The sequence below is a fragment of the Diabrotica virgifera genome, chromosome 3 (genome assembly GCF_917563875.1).
Source record: "Diabrotica virgifera virgifera chromosome 3, PGI_DIABVI_V3a".
NCBI lineage: Eukaryota > Metazoa > Arthropoda > Insecta > Coleoptera > Chrysomelidae > Diabrotica > Diabrotica virgifera.
In genome coordinates, this window is record NC_065445.1 from 121,866,354 (window position 1) to 121,893,056 (window position 26,703).

The 26,703-nt window shown below is 33.9% G+C and overlaps 1 protein-coding gene across 1 annotated transcript in view; it reads right to left on the bottom strand.

Annotated features, from left to right (window-relative positions):
* The window catches only part of LOC114336187 (glutamate receptor ionotropic, kainate 2-like), a 137,544-nt gene extending 115,349 nt beyond the window's left edge, over nt 1–22,195 (bottom strand). The window contains exons 1-3 of the mRNA XM_050646884.1: nt 22,004–22,195; nt 14,631–14,777; nt 4,433–4,645 (exon numbers count right to left, since the gene is read on the bottom strand). Of these exons, the coding sequence (XP_050502841.1) occupies nt 4,433–4,645; nt 14,631–14,777; nt 22,004–22,094 (451 nt within the window). The 5' untranslated portion in view covers nt 22,095–22,195. The remainder of the gene's footprint in view (nt 1–4,432; nt 4,646–14,630; nt 14,778–22,003) is intronic.
* Between the last annotated feature and the right edge of the window lie 4,508 nt (nt 22,196–26,703).

Here is a 26,703-nt window from a genome sequence, read left to right on the forward strand (position 1 = left end):
TTTTATGAATCATTAAATGCATCTATTAGAAGCAGTATCCCAGAGAAGAGAAAAGTGACTAATTCAAAATTTAAAAAATCCTGGTGGAACAATGAATGTAAGTTAGCAATAAAACAACAAAAAGAGGCTTTTTTACCATTCAGAACAGTATCTAATCATTAAAATTATCTAAAATATCAGCAAGCAGAAGCTTGTAAAAAACGAATTATTTTGAATAGTAAAAGAGCCTCATGGAAAACCCTATGTAACAGTTTAAATAAAAATACAGCAATAAAAACAGTATGAAATGAGATAAGGGAACTAAAAAGTGTCTATAACCCACCGAAGAATCCAATAAATGGAAACGATTGGACTGAAGGGTTTTTTAACAAAATTGCCAAGCCATGGGCAGCTAATCAAGAATTTAGTCATACACTGAACACTACAATACATCAGTCAAATGAAGGAAGCATATTCCTTACTCAAGAATTTAACTTTGAAGAGTTAAAAAATTGTTTAAGAAACAAAGCGAATTCAGCCCCAGGAATGGAGAACATTCATTATAGTAGGTTATATAATCTATCTATAAATAAACAACTACACTTACTAAAAATATTAAATTAAATATGGCTTAGCATGTATATACCAAACTCATGGAAAGAATATATTGTAGTATGTATTAGTAATTAAACCACATAAACCTGCTGATTGCACAGTCTCCTACAAAGAAATATAATTAGCATCATGCATTTTAAAAACATTAGAAAGAATGATTAAAAACAGGTTAGAATTTTGATTAGAAACTAATAAAAAACTGTCCCCAACACAATTTGGATTTAGAAAATCGCATTCCACAATGGAAAACTTGACACATTTGGTACTAGATGTATATAATTCATTCTCAAACAATAAATCACTTATAGCTACATTTATAAACGTAGAAAATGCCTATGATAATGTTAACTTCACAATTCTGTCAATAAATGAAGAAAATAGGATTACCATAAAACTTTTGTTGGAAAATAAACAAACTATACTGTAACAGAATTCTCTATTTGCAAATTAATAACAAGTTAATAGGTCCTAGAATTGCAAACAATGGTATACCTCAAGGAAGTATATTAAACCCATTATTGTACTCTATTTACACGGTAGACTTAGGGAAAGATATAGTAAGTAGTAATGAAGGCAAAATATTACAGTTCGCCGATGATATCTGTATTTATGTCAATCAAAAAGATGTGGACGAGGGTTGTAAAACAATAAATGACATATATAATCGTTTATGTAAGGATTTGTACCAAATAGGGCTATCTATATCGGTAAAGGAAACACAAGTATGTATATTTTCTAGGAGACAAAAACTTCCAACGTTCGCAAAAATACAAAACGAGCAGTTTCCAATCCATTATAAAATTAAGTATTTGGGTATAATACTTGATAGAAAAATGAATTGGAAAGAGCACATTGAGTACCTAACTACACGAGCTGAAAAAGGATATAACGCATTACGTGCAGTAAGTTATACAACCTGGGGAACAGATGCAAATAATATATCACTACTCATGTACAGATCTCACATCAGAGCAATTTTGGACTATGGATGCATATTCTACAATCAAGCAGCCAAAACACATCGGAAAAAAATAGACGTGCTAGCAAACAAATGTTTTCGATTATGTATAGGAGCACTGAGAAGTACACCAATATCCTATTTAAGTGTAGAGTGCAATGAGCCGCCTCTAAATTTAACACGAACTCTTTTTGAAAATTTTATACTTAAAATTGATACCAAAGAGAGTTCAATAGGGGATAAATGCCACATACTTTTCTTGTACGATCTCGCCCGTGTATATTGGAAAAAGAAACAAACGTTACTATTTGTTGATAGCTATAATAACTTAAGGCAAATTAAAAATAAATTATATATGTTACGGACAATGATGTAAATTGGCCATTGACGTTAAAGATCGAGCATTGTCGTGAATGTCCATTTTCAGGGCCGTGCGGTACATCTTTTCAATATGATGCAAGTCTTCGAAATGCCGCCCCTTAAGTATGATTGAAACTTAACTTTTATTTTTATTAAATGAACCTACACAAAATGAAGGACAACTTATATTTTTTAAAGACAAAAGCTACTTTAAATTAAATGAAATATGTATTAACAGTAAATAACATTTACAAAAACTACAATTTTGCCCTTCTTTACCGACTTTAATTTTGGCAAACTCGTCAATCACATTGGTTAAAGTAGCAGCTAGCTCTATTGAAATGAGTGCTATATTTTTTAGTTTTGTTTGTCTTATGGACTTTAGTAGTAAATAGTTTTTAATAATTTTTAATTTTGAAAAACTTCTTTACCCACTAGCTACCGAGACAGGGAGTGTTAATAAAATTCTTAGTGGTACAACTATATTTGGGTATAATGATATTAGGTTATTTTGGCACAAACAGTTCAAAATCTCCAAACCTAAAAAAAAGTTTTCATGGAGTACGGTATCATTAGAGATATATCACGCAATTTTTCTAGAATATCATTTGACTCTATATGTATATGATTCTTATTCTTTTTCTATTGAAAGTATCGAATGAAGATTCATACAATATTTTTGTAGTGTTTTATCATCTATTTTCCTCCATTAAAAATATATAAAAATTTAAAATTTTTATTATGAGTTTCTAGAAGCGAAAATCGGCCATTCAAAGAATTAATTTCAATGTCTAAAATATAGATGAAACATTATTTATTTTAAATTTATCTTCCTCCGCTAAGAACTCATCCACAGATTTTTCGTAATCAAATTTGCGATTTTTTCTTCTGGCTCGAATTTCATTTTCAGCTGAAAATTCGGAACTTATATCAAGATTTTCTGCAATTCCATTAACAATAATTTCCATTTGGTCTTAGCCAGATGTCTGTAACTTTTCATTTTTTCTGTAGTTTCTGACAACATTTTTACACAATCTCACAAATTTATAGTTACATGTTACAACACCTTCGAGATTGAATTTATATGAAATAGCCAAATGCCAAAGAACAACACCACATAAATATTTATAATTTTTAATAAGTAGTTTTTGCTAATCCCCGTGCTTTGACCTTAGTTTCTGGATCTTTGTTGATATCTTCTATTGTTTCGAATAAGGCATCATAGATTTTACAAAATTTAAATCTTAAAGATTTCAATGCATCTATTCGACTTGACCATCTAGTAACACTCAACGGTTTTAGAGTTAGTTTGAAACATGTTTTTTCAGAACTTTCCAACGCTTTGTAGAACCAGAAAAAAAGTACACCTACAGTTGTTCTTGTATATCTAATATAAAAAGTTTCTTGTTTCTATAGAAGAAGATGCTGCGTCAATTATGACTAATTTTAAAGAGTGGCATGCGCAGGGCACCTATAGCGCCGGTATTCTATTTTGCACACCCTTTCTTATTCCTTTCATATCGGTCCCAATATCATAGCCTTGTCCTCTAAGCCATTCTAACTCAAGACCTAACTTTTCTCAATTTGTCAAAATAAGTTCCGTTAAACCTTCACTGGTTGAATCACTAGCTTCAAAAAAACCAATAAAAAATCCTTCGATATTATAGGTATTTGTTTTGACAAGAATTAAAAGCGACAACTCTTATCGTCAATGCGAGCTGTTCAATATGACTTACGTCTGGGATACAATCATCGAAAAATATTTGGCGATTTTTGTTATTTCGACAATAAGATAATATTACCCATTAAACTTATCAATTCATCTTGCCTACTGTTGCTTAAATAAGTCACAAACCATGTATCAGACTCTCTTTGAACTATCCTGATATGGCCGTCCATTACTGGATCAAAAAGTTTCCATTATTAGGTAGAAACAAATGATCAGTTGTTCCACGAAAAGCTAAACATTGTGAGGCAAAAAGTCTAATTCTTTTCAAAACTTCTCTTCAATAATGTTGCATTATCTATTATTATATTAGATTTTACTGATTATGCCGCCCCCCTTGTGATGCCGCCTGATGCGGCTGCCTCACCGCATCATAGCACGGCACGGCCCTGTCCATTTCCCCTGGGTATTAACGACAATGTCCGGCCATTAACGACAATAACCTTAGCAATTGGCCAATGCTGTAAAAAAATAACCTAAAATTAGAGTTTTCATCAATAACCGGTCAATAACGAAAGTGGCCAAAGTCAAATGGCCAATGTTAAAATAGGAGATAGATTTAGAGTATTGATACTTTCATATTTATTATTTCAAATTTGTGGAAGAAGGATTTAGTTTCAGACTAATGTAAATCAGACAAAAAAAGTATTAATATTGTATTACTGATTTTTTTTGGTACAGGTATAATTCACCCATCTTAACAATGGGATCATGCTGGACCTCATTCCGTCGATGTCGGAATATTTTGAGTCCACCTTATGTGGTTAAAAACATATGAAATACATGTTTCTTACCTTTAGAATATAATTCAGCTTCCGGGAAAAAATTTAAAAGTGCTCTGGCTTCAGTTTCGGTGGTGTCCTTTTTAGATGCAGATGGATTTCTCCAAGAAGTACTAATAAACGGAATTTCAAAGTTTGTACAAGTAGACTCCAAAATTGGTACAGATTTAACAGCATCTGAATATATCGCTACCACTCCCATGTCGCTTTGCAACATATTGCATACTGAAAAGAATATATATATATATATGTTACAGTTCAAGTTGATTCTCAGTTAGAGTCGACTTTTCCTAGTTCGAGTCAACTCCAACTGAAACGAGCAGTAAAAGTTGATTTGAAAAATTTAAATCAACTTTTACTAGTTGAAGTTGACTCTTCCTAACTCTTGTTAGTAAAAGTAGATTATCCAATTTATACGACTATAATCTCACGAGCATTTTTGATGAGTGTGCGTCTCCATGCGTCTCTTTGTTTTGACCGTTTCAACTACTTATTAGTCCAGACTCTAACGTCGCCCCCATTAGGTAAATTATTCTGATTCGATTTTTTTGCACAAAATTACTCAAACAAATACATCCTTATAACAAATACACAGTGTCAGGCGGTACCGCGGTCGAAAAATTGTTTAACCAATTTTTATTAACCAAATTCACAAAAATAATTCTTATCTACTCTACCTCATATTATCTATAAGTTTTTATTGTGTGAAAATTGTAAATATAGATAGCAGTACATGAACGGTTTAAAATGTGCCTGAAGTAATAATGTATTTTAAATGGGATTTACTTTTTCGCACTGTTTTTTAGCACACTTTCATATAATCAAATATCCTTAAGAGCAAACAGTAGCGATCAACAGGTAGCAACAAACGCGTTCCAAGATTGCGGCTCTAATTTTAAATATTTTGTTGAGATATTTGGCACACATATTCGTAATATAATAAAGAATGGCGGTACAGAGCCCAATTTCAGAAATACGTTAGTATGTGGAAATTATAACTCTCTCTATAACTAAATAAAATATTGAAAAAAGGAGCCTGTACCGCCATTAAGAAAGACAAAAAAATACACTTTCTTCAAATAAACTTTTTTATCCCGTGACTAGGTCTAGATTTTGTGTCACATTGGAACTACCAAAAATCGATTTTGTTATTTGAATTTTTAAATGTCAAAGTTCTAAAAAATTGTAAAATAGGAATGTATTCCAGTGACGAAGAGTTGCAGTTTTTTTATTTGTTTTTTTGGTAGATAAAATATTGTATGAAACTGTGCGTGAAGTACTTTTTGCGCTCTTAGGCGATGTATAGCACTCGGACCGCTCGTGCTCTAAACATCGCGTGCGTGCGCAAAAAGCATACTTCATGAACTGTTTTATAAATAACTAAGTATTTCACTCCGGATAAATCTTTTTAGATTATTTTGGTCATTCGGAGCAAAAAAGGTCTCTTGTGAATTTTCTCTAAAATTGATAGTTTTCGAGTTATACGCGATTTAAAATTTGAAAAATGCGAAATGACCATTTTTAAGGCTTAATAACTCGATTAAAAACTATTATTATGAAAGTCAGAAAGTCACCTAATCAAAGTTTAAAGCCCCCCCTACAATATCCTGAAGAAATTTTTGTCATTATTTTATTACTAAGCTGTTATTTTTAATTATCAAAAATGAGCGCTAAAAGCGTATTGAGGCGGCCGTCAATGTGAGTGCGAGTAAGATCCTCCATTCCGACTGTCCAATGGTGAATCTCAGTCGCACTCACATTGACAGCCACCTCAATACGCTCCTAGCGCTCATTGTTAATAATTAAAAATAACATCTTAGTAATACAATAATGACAAATATTTCTTCAGTACCTTGTAGCGGGGTCGTTAAAATTTGATTTGGTGACTTTCTGATTTTCATAATAATAATTTTTAACTGAGTTATTAAGCCTTGAAAATGGTCATTTTCGCATTTTTCAAATTTTAAATCGCGTATAACTCGAGAACAATAAATTTTACAGAAAAAATACAAAAGACCTCTTTTGCTCCGAATGACCCAAATTAATGATGTAAAAAAAATGTCCGAAGTGAATTTTTTTTGTGAATTTGTTTAAAAAAATGTTTAAACAATTTTTTGATTACGGTACCATCTGACACCCTGTGGATTCGTTATAAGGACCTTTTTTGAGTAAGTTTGTGCAAAAAAATCGAACTGGAATAATTTACCTAACGGGGGCGACGATAAAGCCTGGACTATAAATGTCACGAATTGAACATAATATCAATAATATACAGTAACATTTAATTTCTAGAATCGTTTGTTTGTGTGAATCAACTTTTACTAAATGGCATTGGGATGAGTATACTTTAACTAGTTGGAGTCTACATTTACTAGTAAATGTTGAATAAAAATCTTTATTTTATATTTATAATCAACTTTTACTAAAACCAGCCGTTTGAGTCGACTCGAACTAGGAAAAGTCAACTTCAACTGGATAATCAACTTGAACTGTAACATATATAAACACATAAGATTCATACAAAATTTGCAATTTTGTTTTCTAAAAATAGATACTACAGGAGTAACTATTCAATATGTTAATAGCAATCATCACTAAATAGAACTATTAATATGTAGCCTTATTATTTACTATTTTTGTTGGAAATTAACCACAATCTTAGTATAAAATACATTTAATTGGTTCTAAAAACAAGGCCAGAAAACAAAACAAAAAAAACGTTTATAAAAATGTGACGTTTCGATTTTCACTTCGTAAATAGTTCAAATAATCGTCAAAATAAACATATAGGTCTTGGGCCCACACTTAAAAATCATTTATTACCTCCCTCCTTTTTGATTCAGTTATTTATGTAGAGTCGGACAACTTTTCTTTTTCTGAGTAGGCGTTTCGTAAATATAGAAGTTTCTAAACTTTGGTGCGTCTGACAACTGGAGTACCCTTAAAAATTTGCCAACCAATATTACCAGTTAATTGGAAATATTTTTGGGTGCACTATGGAGTCGTAAATGATGATTTTCGCAGGATTTTTGATAAAAATACTTAAGAGGAAACAGTAGCGATCAACAGGTAGCAAAAACGCCTTCCAAGATTGCGGCTGTAATTTTGAATATTTTTTCGAGATATTTGGCACACGTATTCGCAATATAATAAAGAATGGCGGTACAAAGCCCAATTTGAAAAATATATTAATATGTGGAAATTACTCTGTAATTAAATACAATATTAAAAACGAGCCTGTACCGCCATTAAGAAGAACAAAACAATACACTTTCTTCAAATAAACTTTTTTATCCGTTGCCTAGATTTTGTGTCATTTTGGAACTACTAAATTTTTTTATTTCATTAGTAGTTCCAAAAATGACACAAAATCTAGGCATCGGATAAAAAAGTTTATTTGAAGAAAGTGTATTTTTTTGTTCTTCTTAATGGCGGTACAGGCTCGTTTTTTTAATATTGTATTTAATTACAGAGCAATTTCCACATATTAATATATTTTTAAAATTGGGCTCTGCACCGCCATTCTTTATTATATTACGAATATGTGTGCCAAATATCTCGAAAAAATATTCAAAATTACAGCCGCAATCTTGGAACGCGTTTTCGCTATCTGTTGATCGCTACTGTTTCCTCTTAAAATTTACAGTGTAAACGTAAATTAGGTAATTATCTAAGGTTTTAGGGTTTATTACAGTGAAAATCACGATAATCGAACAAATGGTGTATTTTCGTCAATACGGTACAAAATCTCAATGCTAACTAAACCAAAAACAGACGCCATATAATATTGTCTCTCTCCTTTTATAGTCTAAGAGCTGGGAGCGGATTTTGTGCGTGATAAGTAATATGGAAAAACTATACGGGGATTTGTTGAATTAGTTGTGTACATGAGTTTCCCCAACGGCCGGAAACCAGAGTGGAAGACGAGGGTAGTTATAAGGGGTCAAAGTCGCGGTTTTTATTAATTTGTTTGTGACGGTCATGATCGAGTGCACCAAAATTTGGGAATAAGTAGGTCATGGCGTAACTAAGTAAAATCTCTAGGGGCGGAACGCTGCGTGGCCGACAAACGGGTGGGGGTAGGGGTGAATATAAAAGATATAAAGGGTTTTTTGCGACGTTTGTAATTGAAATAGTGCACCAAAATTTGGGAATAAGTAGACCATGACATAACTAAGTAAAATCCCTAGAGCCGGAAACCAAAATGGGGGACGAGGGTAGTTATAAGGGGTCAAAGTCGCGGTTTTTATTAATTTTTTTGTGACGCTCATAATGGAGATAGTGCACCAAAATTTTAAAGTAAGTAGGTCATGACGTAACTAAGTAAAATCTCCAGGGGCGGAACGCTGCATGGGGAACAAAGGGATGTTAGGCAGGGGTGAGTATAAAAATATAAGGGGTTTTTTGCCGTTCGTGATCAAGATAGTGCACCAAAATTTGGAAATAAGTAGATCATGACGTTACTAAGTAAAATCTCCAGGGGCGGAACGCTGCGTGGGGGCCAAATGTTGTGATGCGTCACAAAAAAAATAATACAAACTGCGACTTTGACCCCTTAAAACTACCCTCATCCCCAACTCTGGTTTCCACCCCCGGAGATTTTGCTTAGTTACGTCATGATCAACTTACTCCCAAATTTTGGTTCACTATCTCGATTACGAACGTCACAAAAAATCCCTTATAATTCTTATATTCAATCCTGCCCCCACACCTTTATCGGCCACGCAGTGTTCCGCCCCTGGAGATTTTACTTAGTTACGTCATGGCCTACTTACTTCAAAATTTTGGTGCACTATCTCCATCATAAGCGTCACAAAAAAAATAATAAAAATCGCGAATTTTACCCCTTATAACTACCCTCGTCACCCACTCTGGTTTCCGCCTGTAAGGATTTTACTTAGTTATGTTATGATCTACTTATTCCCAAAATTTGGTGCACCTCAATCACGAACGTCGCAATAAACCCCTTATATTTTTTATAAACACCCCTGCCCCACCCATTTGTCGGCCACGCAGCGTACCACCCCTGGAGATTTTACTTAGTTACGTCATGGCCTACTTATTCCCAAATTCTGGTGCACTATCTCGATCATGAGTCACAAAAAAATTAATAAAAACCGCGAATTTGACCCCTTATAACTACCCTCGTCCCCCACTCTGGTTCCCGGCCGTTGGGGAAAGCCATGTACACAACTGATTCAACATACCCCCGTACAGTTTTTCTATATTACTTATCACGCACAAAATCCGCTTCTATCTCTCCGACTATTAGCGTCTGCTAAATATCAAAGATAAAAACTACAGTCAGAGTCAGAGTAGACCACACACAGCCTATTCAGGTCACTTCTCAAAACACAGAACTTTTGCAAAATCATGTGTCGTTTGACGATCATAACTACAGTCACCCTCCAGGGACGTATCGTAGGGAATTAGTTTGTTACAGTCTCCCCCCTGGCATCGAACTCGCTAGAGGAAGGGCCAGCAGAAGTTGCAATTTTCTTCCTGGGGCGTCCTCGTCTTCGTCTTGGAACTAAGGGCGTTGGAGCTTCCTTCACGATTATCGGAGGTAACCGTTTCGATATCACTGCAGTTTTTCCCGGATCAACTTCCACGACGTTCACTTGTTGATACTCCGATTGCAAGTCGTATAAAGGATCCGAGCCACTAGTTATGGTGTTTAAACAGTGATAGTCCACGTAAAGTCTTGTACCGCCATCTTTTTTCGACACTAATACAACCGGTGCGGCCAAAACACTTCCGTATTCTTCGACGATGTCTTCCCCCAAGGGTCTATCCAACTCGATCCCAAGCACTTCTCGCTTTGCAGGTGACACCCGGTAAAGTGGTAGTAAATTTGGTGCGTTGTTTCCCCTATTAGCATAGCCGGTAGGCTCTCCCCCTATTCTGAAGGTATTCTTCCATCTTCTTTCGTTGGACTGGGCTCGTTCATAATCTAGAGCTATATCAACGGAAGAGAAATCTATCGCGGATGCTTCCGTATGACTACACTCTGGGCAGTTAGCCCTAATAAATCCCGGATTACCACAACCGGAACACTTTAACGGGGTATTTAGGCTATTGCGCGGCGAATTAGAAGTACTGCTCCGACGGTAGCACTGTCCGTACGCGAAGAACTCGCAATTTCTTTCGAAGTCGTAGGTCGATCGGCGGATTGTCGATCACGTAATTTTCGACACTCAACCTCAGAATAACCGGGAACACCACAATAGCTACATCGCGGCTGTTTTTCGTACGATTCTCGATTGTAGATGATTTCGTTCTTGTTAGAACAAGGTCTCTCAAATACATCTTCGACTTTTCGTGCTGCCGTAAGCAGCTCCGCAAAAGTAGAAACGGAATCTCTTGAAATCTTTTCTCGAATCCCCTTGTTTAATAATCCATACACCATATCCAACTGGATCTTTTCTCTAAGGCTGCCTGGTTCTAGTTGCGCAAAAACAGCCCTGCAACGGCAAACAAAGACGTCCACTGTCGTTTTTTCGACTTGGTCCTCAGCGAATAACTCGCGGTACACGCGACATGCAGGTTTTTTCGGACCGAACGTAACTCTTAGCAAACTAACAAGTTCCTCCCATGTCTCAATAGTATCTTTGACGCCTTGGTACCATTTTGCCGCGAAATCATCAAAAAGCATAGCGATTCCCCGAAATACATTTTCGTCCGACACTAATGCGCAATCTTTTTAAATTTCTACAGCGCTAATGAAAGCATTTACGTCGGTGTCTTTATGTCCATCAAAACGCGAATGGCATTTCGACAGGTTGCCACTTTGGACTGACGGCGACGGCGAAACGGGAGCACTTTGTACCGAAAATCTAGACAAAAGCTCTTGAAATTGTTCGTTGGTTAACACTACGTTTTGAGTCATATCTCTAATGTTTATTACCACAGATCTATTTAAACCAGATTCCGCCTCAGAACTAATTTTTATCGTACCCAAATGTTCAAGGTTTTGCGTGGAACGCAAATTGTACAAATGATTGGTCATGCAAAAATTGAAAAGTACTTGCCAGTAAATAGCTCTGTCCACGCTTGGATAAGAACACCTCCAGCACCTTTCTGCACACCACCTGTACGATCCTTGGAATAACTAGCACTAATCACTTTCCAGTTTGACAAAAACAGAAAGTTTTTACAAGTAACCGAAGCAGTCAATTGTCTAATAAATAATAAAAATAGACAAAAGCGTCCGAATAACTCAAGCACTTTGAACAATATGTCGATTAATTATATACCGAAGCGAATGTCCAATACTATAATTACCGACTTTGTTACTTAATACGAAACAATAGGTCCACTAGTTTTTTATACCGAAACGAGTTATTACCCGAATATAAAAAAGTAAACGGCGAAGCACTTATTTGTTTTTAACTTTTGAGTTAGCGATCTTCTTTTAAACACCGTTGCGAAAAGGGTCCACACTGAATAAATTAACAATTATTATTGCTGAAGCGCACTTTTCTAATGCGATTTTTCGTTTAAACTACCGAAATACAATTCATCCCGTAATTTTCAAGTAAACGCCACTACGTTTGGGCGACAGTGTAAAGGTAAATTAAGGTAATTAGCTCAGGTTTTAGGGTTGATTACAAGAAAATCACGATAAACGATCGAATGGTGTATTTTCGTCTATATGGTATAAAATTTCAATGCTAACTAAAACTAAACAGAAAACTGAAAATAGGGTCTTTGTATCTTTCTTAGGTACATCTGTTTCAAGGGGGCATTGGGCCACTTAATATCGGTTCCCAGAAAGGCATATGGCCGCTGGTTCCTTACCGACGCGTTCCTTATATAGACGGCCGATTTGTTACAACATTTTTGTCTGTTTTCTGACTGCAGTAAAATGTATTTTGCATTAAATAAATTACCTACATTCTTCTTTTTGTCTCAATTAATTTAATTTCTAGCTATTGTAGCTATTGTGGTGTTCCCGGTCATTCTGAGGATGAGTGTCGAAAATTACGTGATCGACAATCCACCGATCGACCTACGATTTCGAAAGAAATTGCGAGTTCTTCGCGTACGGACAGTACTTCGAATTCGCCGCGCAATAGCCTAAACACCCCGTTAAAGTGTTACGGTTGTGGTAATCCGGGATTTATTAGGGCTAACTGCCCAGAGTGTAAGCATACGGAAGCATCCGCGATAGATTTCTCTTCCGTAGACATAGTCTAGATTATGAACGAGCTCGACCCAACGAAAGAAGATGGAAGAATACCTTCAGAATGGGGGGAGAGCCTGCCAGCTATGCTACTACGGGAAATAGCGCACCAAATTCACTACCACTTTACCGGGTGTCACCTGCCAAGAGAGAAGTGCTTGGGACCAAGTTGGATAGACCTTTGGGGGAAGACATCGTCGAAGAATACGGAAGTGTTTTGGCCTTGCCGGTTGTATTAGTGCCGAAAAAGGATGGCGGTACAAGACTCTGCGTGGAATATCACTGTTTAAACACCATAACTAGTGGCTCGGATCCTTAATATGACTTCCGATCAGAGTATCAACAAGTGAACGTCGGGGAAGTTGATCCGGGAAAAACTGCAGTGATATCGAAACGGTTACCTCCAATAATCGTGAAGAAAGCTTCAACGCCCGTAGTGCCAAGACGAAGACGCGGACGCGCCAGTAAGAAAATTGAAACTTCTGCTGGCCCCTCCTCTAACGACATCGATGCCAGAGGGGCAGACTGTAACAAATCGGCCCCTTCTACGCCGTCTATGTAAGGAACGCGTCGGTAAGGAACCAGCGGCTATATGCCTTTCCGGGAACCGATGTTAAGTGGCCCAATGCCCCCTTAAAATAGTTTTAGTTAGCATTGACATTTTGTACTATATAGACGAAAATACACCATTCGATCATTTATCGTGATTTTCTTGCTTGATCAACCCAAAAACCTGAGCTAATTGCCTTAATTTACCTTTACAATGTTTATTTAAAAAATAAACATTGCTTTTCGCTTAAATTAAATGTTCAAACTGCTAAAAAGGTGGTGGGTGGCAACTTTAATATTGAATTTAAGCGAAAAACAATAGTTATTTATCAAATAAACATTTTTTTCCTGTTTTAGGAACACAGTAAAATATATTTCGAGTTAAATAAATTATATACATTCCTCATTTTGTCTCAATTAATTTAATTAAAAAAAATTTTTGGTCCCCCTGTATAAATAATTATCTTAATGTTTATATTTTAGTGAATAGAGAATTGAATATACTTTCGAATGAGCTATCACACGACCCCTATTCTCATTTAAAAACTCATCGATTACGTCATCACACCCAGATGGACGACGTCACTAGTATGATATATATGCCAAAACATTATAATTTAAAAATAAAAATCGACCTGATTCGGGATTTATCTCCAGAGTTGCCCATTTTCAAGAAAATAATTTATTCCGACTCAAACGTCCTCACTGTATTTGTTTATAAGGCAAAGATTGTTTATAAATTTACAACAGTGCTGAGGCCGCTTAGATAATCCGATTTTAATTCTGTAAAGTGTATTAGATAGGAAGAGAACCTCTTTATATGTGAAAAATAGCAAACTTCTAAATGGTCTACTTTTTGTTCAGAAAGTTCTTAAAAACTTTGAACTTTTTTAAAAAAATTTAGATCACAAAATTATTATGCCAATATCTATCAGGTCGATTTTAATGAAATTTGGTGGACGGTTTAAGTAAGAATTGTAAGAATTGTAAGAATTTTCTAAGCAAATTACGAAGGTTCTAAGTGCAACCAAAGTGGTTGAAAAACGTTGAATAAAAACAGGCTTTTTTGCCCCCTTATTTTGTATTTATTGCTATTTTGCAGAAAGGTAATAATTTAAGAATTTTAAACCAGTTGTATGCCATACAAAATTCAATTATCTTTATTTTATTTCCCTACGACTTTGTTCCAAAATGAATTATTTTAAAGTTATAAGCAATAAAAGTAAAAAAAATCGATTTTTTCGAAATTTTTAAATGTTTTAATTTTTTTATTAATATTCCTGACATATTTGAGAAGAAGCATAAGTCAATTATAATTATTGAAGTTGTCAGCTAACTTTATCTGCAAAAAACCGAATGCCACCTCTCATATCCACCTCAAAACAGATCCGCCATGGCCTAATAATACATAGTATTCTTAAAGCAAAAATTGAATAAAACATGATATAATTAAAAACATTAAAATGATTTACTTACATGTTTGACTTGCTTCAAAATCATCTGTACCAGAAACTTTCATAATTTTTGTAGAAAAGTAAGCCCTCTGATCAAACATATTCTTCTTATAAATTGTACTATTTAAAGGGATAGTTATCTGGGAGGTTAAGTCTTCTAAAAGTACACCTTGAACAAAAATTTTCAAATTATATAAAAAAATAAAAGGAATAAATTGTGTTTTTTAACTGTTTAACTTTTTAGATATAAAAAAAAAGATTTGCTGGTTAACATACGTGTGTAATATATTTTATTATAAAATGTCTTGAGCATATGGGACATAATACTACGGGATCCGAATATTACTGTACCCATCTGCTTGCCGGATGAAACATTTTTTTTTACTAAATTTCATACATAGACAAATATTTCTAGCATGGGTTGCCTATCAAAATCCTATCATAGCTATCCTTAAGGGGGGGGGGGGGGTAGGGGTTGAAATCAATATTTCAAGCACATTTTTTTAAAGTATGGTAGAATTATTTTATTTTTAAATTAAATAGACATATTCAGTACAATTCATAGATTATTCAAAAAAATTCAAGGAAAAATATTGAAAAATAAGCAAACGGTGGCAAATTTTTAAAGACACCTCAAGAAACAATGAATTTTGCGGTGGACATCAAAACTCATCATTGGATCATGGTAAACAAAAAATTCAAAAATATTTTATTAGCTTATGAGTGTTTGCTATCACTAAGAAGTCAAAACAACGAATTTTTTTGCAAAAAGGGTGAAAATCAAGATATTTATTATTGTTAAACGAAAAATAAGCATAAAACACAAAATATCTCGACAGCATTACCTCAAGGAACGTCTAAAGAAAATATATAGAAAATTCCAGGTGAGTTGTTCAAGTAGTTTTTGAGTTACAATGTCTACAGGCTTTGAAAAAAGCAGTTTTGAGAAAAATGCTTTTAAAGTATTGTCAACTTTTATTTTCAATTTCTTTTTTGTCTGTCAAATCGTAAAGTGATGCACACCGGAATATGTTTTTGAATCGCAGGGTAATTTGCACAAGAAAATGAGAAGAGCTGTTGACCGTTTCTCACTACGCTCAAGCGCGCTGGCACGAACTTGCTGCAAAGCGAGTCGAAGGTAGGGAGGTAGGTGGATAGTGTTGAATATCCCTATATTCGACTCGCTTTGCAGCAGGTTTGCGTCAGCACGCTTAAACGTAATGAACAACGGTCAACAGCTGTTTTCATTTTCTTTTGTAAATTACTCCGCGATTCAAAAAGATATTCCGGTGTCCATCATTTTACGACTTGACAGACAAAAAAGAAATTGAAAATAAAGTTGACAATACTTTAAACGCTCTTTCCTCAAAACTGCTTTTTTCACAGGCTGCAGTGGCGGATATAGGAAAATATTTTGGGGGGGGGCCCAATAACCGGGGAATCCGGGGGGGTATGGAATAAGCAGAGGGGGGTTCGGGTATACTCCCACGAAAAAAAATTTAAAGAATTGGTATATTTTTATTTTAATTTAATATTTTAAGTTTACAACTTTATTACAACTTTTATATTTTAAGTTTACAACACAAAATCAAGGTTTCTTGGTACACTCGCAAACTTGTCAAGAACTTCTTCATTGCTTATTGCAAAGTCTCTGTGGATTGAAAGCAACGCTAGCCCATTAAGCCTATTTTCCGAAGTGCTATTTCTCAAGTATGTTTTTAGCCTTCTTAAACTTGAGAACGATCTTTCCACGGTTGCCACAGAAACAGGCAGAACTGCTAGCAGTTTTAATAGAACATAAATGTTTGGGAAGAAATCTTGGTCACATTTTTCAAGAGAGCTTACGGCTGACTTGGGAAGATTTTCATACTTCTCTTGGCTCCACCTTTCTTTCCACAGCATGAACTCGCTTTCCACAACCTCTTTATGGGACAAATCCTCTTCATAGGAATTGAAAGCAGGTTCCAATGCACAGAAATCAGTTTTGATACAAAATTCTGGAAGGATGTTTTGTAAGGATGCAACTGTTTCCTTGTGAGACTCAAAGCGTTCCTTCAGCGAATTGCAAAAATCGTCTAGGTAAGGTAAATAAACAGCTCGGCGATAGTACTCTTCTTGGGTACTGTATGGAACGTTGTTGCGGGCTGTTTGAAGGCGGCAAATTCTAGGAACCTCCTCTTTAATCTTAAGTTTGTCAGCCCGCTCCTGTATTTGACTATACAGGACTTTAAAGTTGTTATCGGCATTTTCCCTTTCTTTTGAAAGCAGATCTAAGACATTCGAAACATTTTTCACAGCCTGTGTGAGATCTAAGTTCTTTTTTTGAAGATTCTCAGATAAGTTATGTGTTTTAGACAGCATATGGCTCAAAACAAAAGTATTTACAAGAAATTGAAATTGAGTGATAGAACTACCTAGAGCGTGTGCCTTAGGCGCTGAGTCACTTGATTCTTCTTCAATTTTCAAAAGGGAAAACTGACGGGTTCCAATAGTTCCTTAAATAAAAGCACCGAGTCATGCCTCTCCACCCATCTTGTTTCACATAAAGAAATAAGTTTCTTTTTCTTTTGTTCAGGACAACATTCAGTAATGGTTAATTTTAATACTTCAGTTCTTTTGGCTGACTTATGGAAGAATGCGCAGACTTCTTTAATAACGCCCATGCAATTTTTTATAGAAGGTATGTTACTTGCATCTGATAAACATAAGTTTAGGGTATGTGAAGAACAGTGTGTGTACAACGCTAGAGGCAGTTTCTGTTTGATGCACGCTTGCACCCCTCTGAAGGGCCCTCTCATCGTGGAAGCACCATCGTACCCTTGGCCTCTCAATTTGTTCAGGTCAAGCCCTAAGCTTGACAAGGTATCCAAAACTGTGTTAGCTAATGCTGCCCCAGTAACGTCATACACTGGAACAAAAGTCAGGAAATCTTCTCTGATTTTATATGATGAGTCGTCGACATACCGTACACAAAGAGAAAACTGTTCAACTTGACTAATGTCAGTTGTTTCGTCTGCCAAAACAGAGTAAAAAATAGATTTTCTGACATTTGTGACAATCTGACTTTGAATCAAATGACCAAACGTGCTAATCAGTTCATTTTGAATAAAAGAACTTGTGTACATACTCTTACCACCACTGCTCAATAATTGAAGTTTTAGATCATTGTCTCCACTGTTAGCCCTGTATCTGAGCAAAGATCGGAAATTTCCATCATTTTTTTCTGGCTCTTCTAAGCCTATTCGTCCACTGTCACGGTGGCCTCTTAGTGCTATTTGTTGCCTCCCGCAAAATCTTATACTTTCTATTATAGGAATAAGCTTTTTCCTGTTTTCTTTAATATCTATTATTCTTTGAGCATTTAGTTGATTGATAACACTCTCCGATTTTTTAGTTACAACAGATTTTGTATTTTGAGCTACCAAAATTGATCGTTTGTGATATGTACATTTTTCGTGTTTACCAAATACTTCTTTTGCCTTTTTCAAATTAGTGAAAGCCTTATTTACCAATGCCCCTGACATTTGGTGGTCTCCTTTTCCTACAGTTTCGGAGTGAGAAAATATTACGCAGTATTTACAAAATGACCCAGATTTTTCCTCGGAATATGCTAACCACTTAAATTCTTCTAGCCATTTCATTTGAAAAGATCTAGCATGGTTTGAACTAGAAACAGTAGGAAATTTATATCCAATCGGAGGTTTCCAAACATTTTCTAACAGTGAATTTTTTTCTTCATTTGTTAAGCTTTGAGTAGAGTTGATTTGACAATAGTGTCCAATATCATATTTGTTTGCTCTTACTTGTAATAAGCCTAACTGGTTACGGTCCTCTGCTACTGGAAATGGATCGGTGCTCGTAGTAGCAACAACAGAAGACGCAGCATCATTGCTAACGGCACAGTTAACTTCACTAGGTTCACTTACGTTTAGCCTTTTCGTAAAAAAGGTTTCAATTGAAGCTTGTCTCTTCATAACGAAATGAGCTGAACTATATAACAACGGATAACAACAAACGAATAACAAATAAAGCAAACTCAACACCACTTAATTGCAGTTTGTAACTGACGCTTCTCTGAAAACAATCAACACAGCATGCGCCGAGAACGTTCCGCACAGCGTTGCCATATCGCTAAAATTAAAGCGGTAGTAAGTAAAATGTACTGGCTCCGTTAAGAACGACTCTGAGCAAAGTTGCCGTTTAGGGAGATCCCAAAAAAGGAAGGGGAGAATAATGCGCGGACGTAAGTGAGGGGTTACCATAATTAGCACCTACTTCCGAGTCCGAGCTTTTTCCCCTTTTTCTTGTTTAATGTCTTAACAATTTTTCTATTACATATTTTTCAAAAATTTTGGAATTCATTTGACAATGATAATCTCCACTATAAAATAGTAGTGTAGGCTCTATAAACCAGTTATGCTCCTTGGATAAATCCTTCCGAACAGGCAGCATGCACAACAAACAGTATATATCAATCTCCATAAAATCAATCAATCTCCATCCACTTCAATATTTTGTGTTAACTTGTATTTTTTAACTTCATCAACCATTTTTCATTTATTTATTTTTATTTCGGGAGGGGCCCGGGCCCCCTCGGCCCCCTCTTATATTCGCCCTTGACAGGCTGTAAGCATTTTGAGCATTGAAGCTCAAAAACCACTTAACCGTCCTACCTGGAATTTTGTATATATTTTCTTTAGACATTCCTTGCCGCTGTCAAAATATTTTTTTTTTGCTTATTTTTTGTTTAACAATAATAAATATGTTGATTTTCACCCTTTTTTGCAAAAAAATTGTTGTTTTGACTTCTGAGTGATATCAAAAAGTCAAAAGTCGATAAAACTAAAAATATTCGACAGCGTTACCTCGAAAAATTCATAAGCTAATAAAATATGTTTGAATTTTTTGTTTACCATGATCCAATGATGAGTTCTGATGTCCACCACAAAATTCATTATTACTTTGACGTGTCTTATAGATGGGTACAGATCGATCTATATTCGGATCTTAAGGATCGGATCGGACTATAAGGCTAAAGGGTCAGAAACAGAGTCAGAATAACAGTTCCTCGGCTCCGGTATTTTAGGGATAGTTATAAATGAGGATTTGAACCAGTCTTCTCGGATTTCACCCGGCTTATAAATATTACTAAATGGCTTGACAAATAGATGAAAGTTTTCTTCAATTTATAATATGCTTTATTACTTCAAATGGTATACCATATCGGCTAGTTGTTTTCTAGTTTTTTTGTTAATTGCCAAACACGTTATTGATTGGCCTCCTAGATTTAAGGCATGTAGGCGTAGGAGAAGACCTGGTAGGTATACGGTGGGCAGATGATATAAAGAGGATTACATCAAACTGAATTTACAAGCACTAGATTGAAAGCACTGTAGAAAACTGAGGAAGGCCTACGTTTAGCAGTAGATACTATATGCTGCATGATGTGGTATAAAATATACATAATTTATTTATGCTAGGTTCTTTATCCAATTTTACATGAATCACACAAACTTTCTTAATGTTTCAGTTCCTCAAAGAAATATATCACTTTTTACGAGTATTCGAAAATTGTAAGTTAACATTATTGATGGCAGCCTTAAAATAAACAAAAATACACTTAAAAGAAAAAACCTTACCTACAATGTTTATCCGTTTATTGATAAATATAGGAGAAGATGCGAAACACAGTGCATTATTTTGTTCCCTTTAAAATCTGCCCGTATAGTGGCGCGCCTAGCGTAAATTTGTTGAAGCTAGCCAAGAACAAGCACTTATTTTACGTGGTCCGTATTCAAAATTTTAACGCAGCAGTCGCTATCATATTAATCTGTATTAACGCATGTATTAATTCTTTTTGTTTTTTTTTTCTGCAAAAATGTTGAAAATATAAATTATTGACTATAGAGTTTTTTTCACTAGTCTTGACCTCACAAGTAAATACTTTTTCTACGAGCGTGCAAAAATGTCTACTTTCGCGCACGCATTTTAGTTTAGAAAGTTTCACTTTTCCGCACGCGTGTTACTTTTCCGCACGCGTGTTACTTTTCCACACGCGGTTTTTACTTTTCCGCACGCGTGTTAATTTAGATATGTTAATATGGCATTAAAGTAATTATAATACATGCAATAAACTAATAGTTAGAAGATATTTACTAATTTATTTCAAATATATCTTATTGTGTTCCTGTTTTAATGAAATTAACGCGACAATTCGATGAAATAAAATTATTTTGACATAATATTCGAAAGTCAAATCGGTAGACAATAACAGTCGTTTTGAATCATCGTCATGGAAACCAAGATCGTCCTCATGCTAACTAATTATATTGAAAGTTTGGTTTTGACAACCTTGTCAAAGAATTAATTTGTGTATGTATTTTCATATTAATTAAATTAATTTTGGTAATTTTTTAAAGACTCTTAGAAAAAATATTGTTCCTAACTCTTGCAGAAAGTCTCTTTTCCGCACTCGACTTCTTGCCGAACTCCCGCTTCGCGTCGTTCGGCAAACTGCAGTCGCGTGCGGAAAAGAATGACTTTCTGCACTTGTTAGGAAAATAAATATTTCGAGTTATTTGCGCGTGAATATATTCATTTTTCAAAAAAAGTACGTTTTAGACGGATTTTCGCAAATAACTAAAAAAAGAAGTATTTCACCAAAAAAAAATATTCATAGCAAAAATACAGCTTATCAAAAAATGAAAAAAATGTTTTATATATGACATATGAAGTCGTAGACCCAGTAAGAGCAGAGTTCTAGCTAACGAAAAGTAGGTTCTTATTCGTCAAATTCCAAATTGAGTATTTCTACGTGAAATAACCAAAAAATTAAGCACTTTTCGGGGAAAACTCATCATAACTTTTTAAAGTGTTAAAGTTTCTAGTATCAGAAATAAACAAGTTGCGCACAAAATAAAGTTGATCCCTTTTTTTGTAAAAAAAAATCTTAAAAATCAGCTAATTAGCATTCCAGATGAAATTAATCAGTAGCGCTTCATAAGTTACTTTAACGTATATGTATATATACCCCCCTATATTTATCAATCAACGGTTTATCTATACATCAAGTTTCAGGTTTTCTTTTTCTGTTGATCAAAAAAATATTTCCAAATAAAAATCTTGGTAGTCAGGTGGAATGTAGGCAAGGAAATAATAATTATTATTGGCAAATTTAAAAATGTATGAATATAAGAAATCATTTTATAATTAATAGTAAAAGTAAAATTTGATATCCGTTATTCATAGCAGATTAGAATAGAGCTGAACATTACGATTCCAAAAATTTACAATTCTATTTACTGACATCAATCATTTGAGTGTTATGATCGTCTACCTCTACCATATACACACATGACACGTTTAATATGTTATTGCCGGAAATTTCAAACTTACCGATAGTTACAACAGTCTTTGCACATGTCACGTAATTGAATAAGAAACAAGAAGTAATCAGGAAGACACTCAAAATCATAGTTTTAGCCATGTTTAACTGAAGCAATAAGTTTATAATAAAAATGTGTCAACGATTAGCTACATTTCCGAAACCGAATTCCTCTTTTCCTGGGGCATAACAACTGGAGAGTATTGCTGGCACTTTTCATTGGATATGCGCCAAAAATAAAATTTTTAGAGCGTCTAGAAATAGCGTAAACTTTTTCCACGGCCGGACTACTCAATTTTAATTTGAGTGAAAAAAAAAATGACGCAAATCTTTATGTAATTATAATGAATTTATAAACATGTCTGATCATTTTGTGTATCGTACAACTGAAATATAAACATTTCATTCGGTTTTCCATTTCTATATCTAGTTATATTCTTTTACAATAGGTAATTTGTTGCTGCTGTTTCGGCCTACAAGGGTTAAGTGACATGGTGCCAACTTGCGCTTTTACTCTGGTGTTGATGCCACCCTTTCTAGGGGGTGAAAATTATTATATTAACAATAACCCCAGAAATAGATAGAGAGACAAATCAATGCTTTTTAAGTTTTTAAAGATAAATTTTAATTTTTCATGAAAAATTATTGTTTTAAAGTGATTTTTCATAAATACCTCAAAAACCAAGTTTTTATAAAAAAGTTGTCATTACCAAAATTGATTATTACTTGAAACATATTTTAGTATTAATTCAAAGTGAGTTGGTATTTTAATATAGATATACTTTTTCGGCGAGTACTGAAATCTAATTAGTCATGCTTAAATAACAGAAAAACGATGCATTTTAGAACATGTAGGTACATACTTATTAAACACTTGTCAAATTACTCAGAAATACCTATGAAATAAGCTCAAAAAGAAGTTGATAGCACGATAGGATGATCTTAAGGAACTCAAAAAATAAATATTAATTTTTTAATGTCCCCTTTATAGTATAACAAATTTTGCTTGAAATTTGTCCCTCTATCGATTAATGTGGTTATTTTTAATAAAATAATTTTCACCCCCGAGAAGAAGTGGCCCAGGGTAAAAGCGCAAGTTGGCATCATATCACTTTGGTTTCTTAAGGTATCATTACTCACCAATTTTAATGAAAATCGATGGAGGTTCAAAAGTCCAGAGAAATAAGATTTTTCTCGTGACACATCCCTCCAGGCCGAAACCAAATTTTTTTGGTAGTATGGACATCTATATTAATAATCTTTATGTTTCCTGCAGCCGATTTTGATGATATACCTACATAGTTATAAACAAATGAAGATCACAAAACGGTAAATTTTCGCTTTATTTGTCTATAACCAAAAAGGTAAGCATTTTAAACTTTGAGAGTAAGAAACTCATAAATCGTCTAAAAAATTTCAATATGACGTTCGCTGAATATGTCTATCCTTATTGGTTGCTTAGAAAATTGCAAAATAAATCATAAATTTTGAGTTTTTATAAATATTCATAACTTATGTAAAAATTAACTTAGACCCTTCTTATTACACGAATTGCTGAGACTTCTGGTGCTTAAATTACATTTTAAATTTCAAAGCAATTGGTCGAATAGTTTAAAAGTTATTTAATTTGTTTATCCCAAATTCATTTTTTTTGCGACACCATAAGTCAGAAAATTATGAGGTTGCAGTAAGACTTCTGACAGTTTATGGAAGACGAACATTTATACTATTGACTCAATTAAAAAAAATGACAAAAAGTAATTTTAAACAGTGTAAAATTATTTTGCAAAAACACGTCGATTTTTTGCTTACTTATAAACAATTACAATAACTTTTTAACCGTTACCCGTAGAAAAATTATTTTTTCATATTTAGAAAGACTGAATTTTTATACACATTTAGAAAGAAAAACAATTGTCCTAGGACAATTAGGGACGAAGTTAGCCCCCCTTTTTTAATTCACATGTTTTTGCAAAATATTTTTGCAGTATTTAGAATTATTTTTTGTCATTTCTTTTCAATTATATTAATATTATAAATTTTCTTCTTTCATAAACTATTCAAAGCATTAGTGTAACTTCATCATTTTCTGACTCATTGCATTGCAAAAAAAAATTAATTTGGGATAAACAAATTAAATAACTTTTAAACTATTTGACCAATTACTTTGAAATTTAGGGTATGATTTAAGCACGAGAAGTCTCAGCATTCTGTGTAATAAGAACGTTCTAAGTTAATTTTTACATAAGTTATGAATATTTATAAAAACTCAAAATTTATGATTTATTTTGCAATTTTCTAAGCAACCAATAAGGATTGACATATTCAGCGAACGCCATATTGAAGTTTTTTATACGATTTATGAGTTTCTCACTCTCAAATTTGTTTAAACTACTTAACTTTTCGGTTATAGACGAAAAAAGCAAAAATTTACCGTTTTTTGATCTTCATTTGCTTATAACTATGTAGGTATATCATCAAAATCGGCTGCATGAAACATATACTTAGGTTATTAATATAGATGTCCATGCTACTCAAAAAATTTGGTTTCGGCCTGGAGGGGGTTATGTCACCAACAGGATATTTTTTCCCTTATTTCTCTGAACTACAACGAAATCGGAGGTGAAAACCTTCAGCGACTGAACAAAAATGCATTTCGAAGTGATAAAAAATGATAAATTTGAAATTCGGAAATTATTGACGGAAATAAATTCTATTTTGCTAGTCGGGGGGTTTTGGGCTCGCAGAAGACGTGCACGTCTCTACAAACCTCATTACGAACAAAATAAATAATAATCTATTAGGCCTGGATCATGCGTACCAAAAGGAAGTTGATTAATAGCAAGCTGAAAATTTGATAATTACTTAACAGTGTCTAGTCAGACAAACTTTGATGTATGGGAACACTGGATCAGGGGAAGTCTTGATTGGGGAACGTGATTTTAATTATGGAACGTGTCATCCTGACAAGTTTATGATTGTGAAAACTAGCAGGTTATTGTTTTTAAGTTCAATAGCAAACTTTATACCTATTATTAGTCCAAGTAATGAAGCTCGGAAGTGAAGAATAGGACAAAACCTCGCAATTTCTACAGAATGGATCGATTTGCTTGAAAATTTGAGAATAAGTAGTGGATAGTCCAAGGATCAAAATCGATATCATACCAAAAGGCGTTTTTACCATGGGGGTTGTTGCCACCCCATCTCGGGGGTGGAAATTTTTATTATATTTTGACCGCAACAGTTGGTAAAACATTCGTTATAAGCAAAAAACGTTCTATACATTTTTTTGATAAAATTAATAGTTTTCGATTTATTCGTTATCGAAAGTGTTAGTTTTATATCGAAAAAAATAATGTTTTTAATCAATTATCTGCTAATAACTCAAAAAGCTTTCGTTTTATCAAAACAACTTTTCTTGACAAGAAACCATTTTTTTATTTTCTTTAAGACCAATAGTAATCGAGCTGTACTTTATTATATCTTGGCTCTTCTTCGTCAAATGCTAAATATCGTAGTTTCAAAGTCAAAGGACGGGAAAACTATGCATTTTTCGAGGATAACTTGTTGAAACTAATTTAAGGTATGTATTTAAAAATATGTATCTCCAGAAATAAAAAAAATCTCTAGCTAAAAAAATTAAGTGCCTTATAATGAAAACAATGTCAGTCCCTATTTTTTTTCAGCAAAAAAGTGATAGGAAACAACCCCCTAATCACCACCCTAATTAAAATTTGTCATTGACCTGATTTGGTTTTCTTGATTTATGTATTGTTAATGGGTTTTAAAAGTTTGATCGGCTTAAAATGATGTTTTTAAAAAAAAATTGAGTTAAAAGCCAATAACGAGCTTTTGTAGTTTGGTAAAAAATGCCCTTTTATTCAGAATAGAAAGAGATACGAAAAAAAATTTAAACATGAGATTGTAGCTTATTTAATTCCCAAGAATTTTGTTTGCAGAAATTTTTTAAAAACAAAAATTGAGTGAGCTATTGACAATTAAAACTTGTAATATCATGCAAAAACCACCTTTGCCAACCCTTTCAAAACAACCTCTTTTTGTGACGGAGGGTTTTAAAAAGATTTAATATTAATAGCCTTATAGATCTTGTAAAAGCCTACGACATTCTTTTTTAACGAACTTAACGAACTTTCTAAGATAAAAAATAAAAAAGTTACGGTTAAAAAATCAATATATTTTTTTGAAAAACGAGGAGAAATCCAATTTGAAGCATAATAATGTAAGTTAGAGGTGTTTTTAGTCATTGGTCTTATTTATTGTTCTTTATTTATGTATTATTATTGGATTCTAGAAGTTTGACTGGCTTAGAAATATTGGTTTTTAAAAAACTGAAGTTTAAAGCGAATAACGAATAATTGATGGATTCGACCGTTACTTGATGGAAGTTCATTTTATCTAACAATAAAACACTGAAAACGTTTGTTTTCTATACTTCCACAAAATTTATTACAACTATCTGACTACAGCTGTTTCGGCAGAGTGCCTTTCTCAAGTGATATAGTTTACAATGTGTTTGCCTTTTTTAAGTCTTTAACTGAAGAGGTTGAGGAGTGGGGAGCTGTTTGTCTCGAGTTGGTCATTCAGAATTATATCTGTATTTTTCAGTTTATTAATTTCCATAGATTCTAAAAAAGATAGCTTAAGGCCTTTATTTTGAATATGCAGAATTTGAAACTCTTCATTGAATCAT